The sequence below is a fragment of the Myotis davidii genome, unplaced genomic scaffold (genome assembly GCF_000327345.1).
Source record: "Myotis davidii unplaced genomic scaffold, ASM32734v1 scaffold1052, whole genome shotgun sequence".
NCBI classification, from domain to species: domain Eukaryota; kingdom Metazoa; phylum Chordata; class Mammalia; order Chiroptera; family Vespertilionidae; genus Myotis; species Myotis davidii.
The window spans coordinates 542,664-552,296 of NW_006284014.1; the positions used below are offsets into that span (position 1 = coordinate 542,664).

At 39.0% G+C, this 9,633-nt stretch overlaps 1 protein-coding gene across 2 annotated transcripts in view; it reads left to right on the top strand.

The window, feature by feature from the left end:
* Nucleotides 1–9,633, top strand: part of HMG20A (high mobility group 20A) — a 176,199-nt gene that overhangs the window by 97,084 nt on the left and 69,482 nt on the right. For both annotated transcript variants that reach the window (XM_006754242.2, XM_015568215.1), the window contains exons 5-6: nt 6,900–7,032; nt 8,229–8,260. In XM_006754242.2, coding sequence (XP_006754305.1) covers nt 6,900–7,032; nt 8,229–8,260 — 165 coding nt within the window. The remainder of the gene's footprint in view (nt 1–6,899; nt 7,033–8,228; nt 8,261–9,633) is intronic.

Below are 9,633 nucleotides of genomic sequence, written 5' to 3' on the forward strand. Positions count from 1 at the left end.
CATCATGCAGTCACCTCCTTAGGTTAAAACCCCTGATAACAACCAAGAGAGATGGCGCTTTTCATAAGCCATGCCACTGAACTCCCACCTTCAGGAAACGGCTCAGTGGAGCCAAGACCCTTCACAAAATCCCACAGTTTTAATGCAGAGCCAGAAAATAACTTCAAAATTTTCCAACTTCAAAGCCCAGCTTTTTAAAGATATAACCTGACCCCGAGTCCCTTGACCCTATCTTGACCTTCTCAGTCTTCACTCTGGAACAGTAGTTCTCAACCTTCCTAATGCCGCGACCCTTTAATACAGTTCCTCATGTTGTGGTGACCCCCCAATTTCATTGTTACAAATAGAACATAATTAAAGCATAGTGATTAATCACACACAAAATATGTAATTATATATGTGTTTCCCAATGGTCTTAGGCGACCCCCTATGAAAGGGTCGTTCGATCCCCAAAGGGGTCGTGACCCACAGGTTGAGAACCGCTGGTTTGGAGGATTTGTCCAGTGGTGATAGAGGGGTATTAAAGTCTGCAACTATGACTGTATTGCTGTCAATCTCTCCCTTGATATCCTCCAGAAGTTTTTTTTTTATGTATTTTGGTGTTCCTGTATTGGGTGCATATATGTTTATCAGAGTTATTTCTTCTTGTTGGCCTTTCTTATCTGTTGTTATGTCTTTCACTTTGAGATCTAATTTGTCCGATATAAGTATTGCCACCCCAGCTTTTTTTTCATTTCCATTCGCCTGAAAACCTTTTACCATCCCTTCACCATCAGTCTGTGTGAGTCCTTTTTTCTGAGGTGGGTTTCCTATAGACAGCAGATATAGGGGTCATGTTTTCTTATCCACTCGGCTCCCCTATGTCTTTTGATTGGGGCATTTAATCCATTTACATTTAAAGTTATTATTGGTAGGTGTTTGTCGCCATTTTTATTCTTTACGCCTGTGTTCCTTCTTCTCTTCCTATTTCTTCTTTTTACAGCAGACCCTTTAGCATTTCTTGGATTGCTGGTTTGGTGGTAATAAACTCCCTTAGTCTTTTTTTGTCTGTCAAGCTCCTGATTTTACCCTCAATTTTGATTGATAGCCTTGCTGGGTACAGTATTCTTGGATTCAGACCCGTCCTTTGCATGACTTTGTATATTTCATTCCATTCCCTTCTGGTCTGATGTGTTTCTGTTGAGAAATCAGTCGCCAGTCTGATGGGGGATCCTTTGTAGGTAACTTTCTGTCTCTCTCTGGCCACTTATAATATTCTTACTTTGTCGTTGGTGTTTCCCAATTTAATTATAATGGCCTTGGCATTGGTCTTTTGGGGTTCATTTTGTTTGGGACTCTGTGAGCTTCTTGGATTTGTGTGAGTTTTTTCTTTCCTATATCAGGGAAATTTTCTGTCATTATTTCTTCAAACAGGTTTTCTATTCCTTGCTCACTTTCCTCTCATTCTGGCACCCTATTATGCAGATGTTGTTTCATTTTGTTTTGTCCCAAAGCTCCCTTGGGCTCTCCTCCTGTTTTTTAAGGTTTTTTTCTAGATGCTGCTCTGCTCTGCTCTGCTCTGCTTGGGTATTTTTTCCTACCTTGTCTTCTAGCTCACTAATGTGGTCCTCTGCTTCTTCTAGTCTACTGTTGATGCTTTCTATTGAGTTCTTTATAGCACCATAATGAGTAACTTCCCCCTGAAAAACAAAACAAAACTTGTGCATTGTGGACACCTTTCCATGCCCTTGACTGGAACCGAACTCGGGACCTTTCAGTCCGCAGGCCGATGCTCTATCCACTGAGCCAAACCGGTTTCGGCAGCAATGTCATTTTTCATTTCTTCTTGGTTCTTCTTCATTTCCTCTTGATTTTTACACATATTGTTGAATTTGTCTTCCATTCTTTTCAGCGATCTTGTGACCATTTCTCTGAATTCTTTCTCTGACATATTGTTTGCCTCCACTTCGTTTCCTTTCTTTTCTGGTGATGCCTCTTTTTCTTTCATATGCAGGCCATTTCTTTGTCTCCCCATTATCGTTCCTCTCAAGGTGTCTGGTTATGTAGCTCACTCTCTCCTGCATTGATTTAAAAGCACAAAATATAACAATATGGCACAATGTACAAGGCACTGAATGCAAATGTATTCACTATACTAATAACCCCAAATAAAGGTGACCATCAGAGAGCAGAGAATTAGGGGGGAAAAAGGAATGCAAAAATGATATTGAGAAATGGAAAAAAGTAAGAGAAAAGAAAGAGAATAAAATGAAGCAGGGAAAAGCTACTTATGTGGGGAGAAAACTCCATTAGAACAACCACCAATCCCAAAAAATGCAAACAGCAAACACCCACAGATGAATGCAAACTACAAACAACAACTGATAACAAGTGAGGAGAGGAGAAACAGAAGTAAAAAATAAAATAGAACAAAAACAGAAAAAAGAGAAACACTCTCACAAACAAGCACAAAAGAAAATCCAGTTTAATCAATTATCAAGCAAACAAAAACAATAGGACAGAAAGAAAGCAAGGCAAAACAAAACAAAACAAAATAAAATAAAAAAAACCTAGAACAAAACAAAAATAACAATAACAACAACAGGCAGTATTTCTTGGTTTCTTAGACTCCTTTATCTGTGTTTACACAAGAGTCAAACAAACAAAGAAACAAAAAAAGTGAAGAGAGAGAGAGAAAAATTTGGATAGTGAAGAAAGAGAAGAGAGAGATGTGTATGGACTTAGAGTAGGAGATTAGAAATTAGATATATAAGTAGGATGAATTTTTAACGGGTAAAAAGAAGGAACAGGGAAAATTTAAAGCAGGAGTAAGGTAAGAGAAACCAGACAACAAAAGGGGAAAAGTGAGGAAGAGAGTGTTGGCATAAAGGTAAAGTTGATATAGAGTAAAATTATGCTAAAGGAAAAATGAAAATAGAATGTAAAACACTAATCCCAAAATAAAGTAAAATAAAGAGAAAATAAAATACATATTTTTTAAAAAAGGTAAAATAATAGTAGTAATAATACTGATTAAAAATAAAAATATAATAATTAAAAAGGTAAAATCAAGTGAGGAAAAAAAATTAGTTTCTTAAGAAGATGAAAAAATAAAAATGTTCAGTAATGAAGGTCATTCACTTCCTATACTGTTCTGTTTGGCACTCCTGTTTTCTTTCAGGTACTCAGAACAGTATTGAAGTTCCCTGCGTTCCACTGCTCCTCTGTATTGTAAGCCACAGTCCTGATTTCCCAGGCAGTATTTCTTTGTTTCTTAGACTCCTTTTCCTTGACCGGAATCGAACCTGGGACCCTTCAGTCCGCAGGCTGACGCTCTATCCACTCAGCCAAACTGTTTTCGGCAACAAGAGTCAATTTGTGATTCAACCCCTGGGTGGCAGTGTTTCTGGGTTAACCTCCAGGGCTATTAGTCCTCTCTAGCCAGTATTTAGATTTTGTTTTCCCTGTCATACTTAATACTGGTTTGGGAGAATGGACTGCCCCAGAGCTGGTTCTCTGATCGTTACACCCCACTCTGACCCCCAAATTCTACAAAAACAACTTTCCCCTGCAGTCTCTTAGAGCAGCGATTCTCAACCTGTGGGTCACAACCCCTTTGGCGGTCAAACGACCCTTTCACAGGTGTCGCCTAAGACCATCCTGCATATCAGATATTTACATTATGATTCATAACAGTAGCAACAGTACAGTTATGAAGTAGCAACGGAAATAATTTTATGGTTGGGTCCCAACATGAGGAACTGTATTTAAAGGGCAAGAAGGTTGAGAACCACTGTCTTAGAGTGTCTCCAATTGGGTGATCCTATGTACTGGGCTTAGTAATCAAAAGCAAGGATTTAAAGAGAAAAAATGAGCCAGAGTGAATGCACTAACTCGCGACTTTTTGCGCACAACTCTGTGAATGTCTCTATGCACATTTTTTTCCCCCTGTTACTAAGCATTTGGCACACTGGTAAAAAATTTCAGGCTGCCTTTTTGCACCCAGTCCAGATATGGGTTGATTTTTAGAGTTCCCTTCTGCCAGCAGCCCTGTAGATCCCCTTCCACATTTGCAGATCACGCTAGCCCCAATGGCTGCAGATTTTGTGGGGCACAGACTTTCCCCAAACCTCTAAATCCCATTGTGTGTGCTTCTCTCTCCAGCCTTGATCACAGACCTCACCTTTTGTAGGCGAAATCTGACCTTTCCATGAGAAGGTGCAGAGCTCCTCCAAGTCCGCGTATCCGCGCTGCTTGAGATCCATTGTTCCTGGGTTCACAGCTGGTCCCTGGGTGTTGTGGTTGCAGAGTCCCGGGATGTATAGGCTTCCAATAACAGCCTCTCTACCCTTCAAGATGGCATGGTCTCTGTGGCAGAGCTGGTCGCTCAGGGAGAGATTTCAGCAGCAGTGGAGGCTGCCCTGGTCAGGGGAGCCTGGTCCGCAGTCCCCAACTGTCCCTTGGAGTATAGCTGTCCCTCACCCACCACTTGTATTTTTTTTATGTCTTAATACTCATTTATACCAAAATAAAAAATACTTTTGGTAATTGACTGAACTCAAAAAATTTCAGAGATCAGATTAAGTTGCAACTTAAAGCTCTATGTTTGTGGTAGCAAGCTAATAGAAAGCAGTGCATATATATCATCCATTGTTTCAGCTCTAATGTATAAAGGGATAGTGAGTTGTACATATAGGTTACTCTTTTTTTAATTTTTTTATTTCAAAGTTAATGCATGTTCATGGTTTAAAATGTTTTCAGACAATACAGAATGTATAAAGAATAAAGCAAAAGTAACAGTAGTTATGTCCACAACTAACCACTATTATGTAAGTAGGACAAGGGTTTGTGTACTTGTTTTGTTTTTGGTTTTTTTACTTTCTTTTTTAAAATACTTTCAAATCTAAAAAAACTTATAAACATAGAATAGTACAAAGAACACCCAAATACTCTTCACCCAGATTAATCTATTGTTAATACATTTAATCCCATTTCTCTGTTTGTATATGTGGTCATACTCTCTCCAGCACAAGCTCCCTCACACACTCACACACTCACATACATTACACACATGCACACTATTGTTTTCAGAATCATTTAAGAAGAAGTTACATACATCATGGCCCTAGATATTTTAATGTGTATTTCCTAAGATAGACATATTCTTTTATAATTATCAACTTTATAATTTTAACACAAAAGTTTTGTCTAACCTGCCATCCATATTCCAATTTAATCAGTTCATATTACATCATTCCTTTATAAAAACTTCCCTCTCCCTGCCCTGACCAGGTGGCTCAGTTGGTTGGAGCATTGTCCCACATACTAAAAGGTTGCAAGTTTGGATTCATGGTCAGGACACATACCTAGGTTGTGGGTTTGCTCCCTGGTCGGGGCCATATAGGAGGCAACCAATCAATGTTTCTCTCTCTCTTTTCCTCTCTCATTGAAATCAATAAACATATCTTTGGGTGAGGATTTTAAAAAAAATTTTCCCCCTCCAGTTCAGATTCCAGTCTAAGGTCAGGTTTTGTGTTTGTCAAATCTCTAGATTCCTTTAATCTGGAACATTTCTACAACTTTCTTTGTATTTGATGACATTAATGTCTTTAAAAAATACAATCTCTCCTCTTTCTTTTCTTTCTGTTTTTGTTTGTTTGTTTGTTTAAGTAGAATATTTCTCATTTTTTATTTGTCTGGTGTTTCCTCCTGATTAGTTTGAGGTTATGCATTCTTGTTCAGAATATTATAGTGGTATTGCGTCCATAGGGTACCATAGTGTCCTTTTATTCCTAATTGGTAATGTTAATTTACAATAGATTTTTTTAATTCTCCCTTATGATTAATAAGTAGTGTATAGAGAACATGCAAATATCGGTATCAAAATTTCCCCACAGATTTCGCATTCATTGATGACTTTTACTTGATCTAATCTTTACCATGGTGGTTGCAAAATGATCATTTTCCAACCCTAGCACTCATTGCCCACTTACCAGTTGGCCCTCAACATTCAACTCTAAGCAAGAGCCCTCCTCCTTCCCCATTTGTATATTTATATGGTTGATACTTATTTATTATAGCCATATGAATTTTTTTCTCAATGGTTCATAATTTATTACTATACTTAAGTATTTTGGTACTAAATTGTCCCAGATTTGGCCAATTGGGTGTTCCCTACATTTGGCTTTTGTGTGCAACAAGGTCTTTAACATAATTTCTGACTATAGTTTATGTTTATTTAGAAGCAGTATTTTTACACTTTATTTCTTAAACCTAATTGATGAATGAAAAGAATAGGCATTAAACAAAATTATGCTAAATCACTAGACTTTGTTTAAATAATGAATAGCACAAAGTATGTAGATATAAGCTCTCTCACAGTAGTCTATTTTAGGCCCATAGAATGAGGTCATCTTTTTAATGTTCTTTGTGTCTTCTGGCTTTAGTGTTCCACTCTTCTGGCTTTTAAAAGGCCAATCGATGTATGAGATCATTCCCTCAGAATGGGGTGGGGAATTAGAGAAACAAAGTAATATTTCATCCCTTCTCCTGGGAGCACTAAATGTGTCTATGTGGTGTGCTGTCATCTTGAGGACTCTAGAGGCCATGTAGAATTATATATAGGCTTAGAAAAATAACTATAATCATCATCTTGTGAATTTGTTATAAGAATTACCTCAATAGAATTTGTCTTCATTAAGTCAAAGAAAATAATCTATAAAATGTCAGAATCACCTATTTATTTTACAATTTAGAGATTATACTATTTTATATGACATTTTTAATTCTCCTTTAAAGCTTATTCCCCATATACTTTTCTTACCATGTTCTAATTGGCTTCTGTGTTCTTCAAATAGCTCATTGATATTTTATCTAAATAAGATCTGTTTCTTTAAAATAATTCCACGTTTCTTTCCTAGCGCTATCTTGATGAAGCAGATAGAGATAAGGAGCGTTACATGAAGGAACTGGAGCAGTATCAGAAGACTGAGGCCTACAAGGTCTTCAGTAGGAAAACCCAGGACCGTCAGAAAGGCAAATCTCAAAGACAAGGTATCAGAACCAGAACCAAATATATTTGTAGTTTTCTATGTGTGATGAGTGTCGCAAAGCCTACTGTTAGAGTGATAAATATGAAATATGTGTTTTTATCATTCCTCTATTATACTACATTCACTTATAAGCATCATCTTGGAATTTTATTAAAATCACATTGCTCTGATTTATAAATTCCAATTGGTTTCCATATCAGTATCAACAGTCTGGCTTGTGCTCCAAAACCCCTTTTAGATGTCTGTGCTTTTTTTCTAATTCCTAGTATAGTTATTTCTTTGTCTCTAAACAAGTCTGTCTACTAAACCACATAACTGCCTTGCCTTAACACCTCTAAACCTTTTATATGTCATTTCTCACAGCCTCAGATAATCATCCTTTTCATTCATGCATTCACGTATGTGTGCATTCAAAAAATATGTATTGAGCACCTCCTGTTACACATCAGCCTCTCACCTAGCCGTTAAGAAAGCACCAGTAGCCGAAACCGGTTTGACTCAGTGGATAGAGCGTCGGCCTGTGGACTTAAAGGTCCCGGGTTCGATTCCGGACCAGGGCATGTACCTGGGTTGCGGGCACATCCCAGTAGGAGATGTGCAGGAGGCAGCTGATCGATGTTTCTCTCTCATCGATGTTTCTAACTCTCTGTCTCTCTCCCTTCCTCTCTGTAAAAAATCAATAAAATATTTTAAAAAAAAGAAAGAAAGAAAGAAAGCACCAGTGAACAAGATAGACAAGATCCTGGTCTTCATGGATCTTTTATTCTACATTAAAATTGTTCCTCCCACCCTTACAAGTATTACTTTAAGTTCCCTTTCTTCAGGAAAAACTGCAAAGATACCTCACCCACAACCAGTCTGTCATTCCTTAGTCATTGCATCTTCTCACACTTTGGGCATTTTGCTTGCAAAACTGTAATGCTGTGCAAACAACCTTTGGCGTATGTTTCCTATTCACCTTCTCACTGTATTCTCCTCAACAGTAAGAACTGTGTCTGCTGTTTCTCTTGTGTTTAATTGTAACCAATAAATACTGAGTAACTGGTTAACAAAGCCATAAGAGAAAATATCATATTTTGTGCTAGCCTACATATACCAGTAGTTTTTGTGGTTTGGCACAGTTGTTTCCTTGGGTCTAATTATTGCTCTGTTTTGCTTTTTTAACTTAATGTTTTCTTATTCTTTCATATTTTTTAGATGCAGCCAGACAGGCCACTCATGATCATGAGGTAATTAGGTTTTTTTCTACATTATCTATATATATATGACACCGTAATATGCAAATAGACCAATAGACCAAATGATGGAACAACCGAACAACCAGTTGCTATGATGCACCAGGAGGTGCGCGCAGAACCTGGCAGGTGTCTGCAGCAGGCGGCAGAGTGCTGAACATGGCAGGCATTGGACGTAGCGAGATGGTAGAGCAGGTGAGCGGGGCACCAGACCACAGCGGGCACCGGTTGCTGTCATCGGAGTGAGCCTCTGGTGATTACTGAAAATTCTTTGCTCCCACATGCCGTGGTCCCACCAGGTGCTCGCACTCACTGCCGGCACCAGAGCCGCAGCTTGTACCCATTGCCAGTGCTGGCCCCGCTCGCACCCACAGCCAGCACTGGAGCCACCATTTGCATCTGCTTCCGTCGCCTGGTGCCGGCCCTGATCACTCGGGGCCATCAGCGGATGCGAGCAGGCTTCTCCACCTCCCCCTATTCCTGAGGGGCGATCGGCCAGTAGCCACCTCTCTTACCCGCTGCTGGCACCAGCCCAAATCGCTCTGCGCTGTCAGTGGGTGCGAGTGGGGCTGGTGCCATCAGCACATGGGAGCAGCAGCAGTGGCGGGAGCTGAGCTGCTGTTAAACAGGGAACAGCAGGCCAGGGCAGGAAGGGCTGGGCAGGGGCGCAGAGGATGGGCTGAGATTTGCCCCTTTGCCCACCACAGCCTCGCATCCTACAGTTCCTTTTCACGGTGCACTGGGCCCCTAGTGTGTGTATGTGTGTGTGTATATATATATATAATGTTATTTGAAATTTTGAAATGCTGTTGGACTTATTTTTTTTTTAATTAATGGCACAGTATTTCCTATTCCATAATTAAGATTTGGTTAGTTGCTTTAGCTCAGGGAATTATAGTATGTGACAGACACTTATGTCATGGGTGTGCTCTTGAACTATTCAACCCCTAACTTCAGTCTTTTCTTGTGGTCCAAGAATTTTAATGGCTTTAAATGCTGAAGATGGCTGGGATTTGGAGTGAGATATAAAAATGAAGAATAGCTGAAAGCTAAAATTGGACCATAGTTTATCATCATCAAATACCTTACTCTGACTCTCAAAAACAAGTTGTTAGTTAAGGAATCCAGCACTTGGTTAAAATGAACTATTCAGCTACAGTATCAATATAACACAAGTGACAATATTTGATTCCTGTGCCTCCTTTCCTCACTGGCACACATTTTTTACTTGGCCTTTTCCCTTCCATTTGTTTCAACCTCATCAATAGACCTATGTTCCTGTGTGTAAATATAGAATTAGGCCTATGTGTGTTAGCTATGCTGCATAGAGAGCTTTATATAGATATAGATATAGATATATAGATATA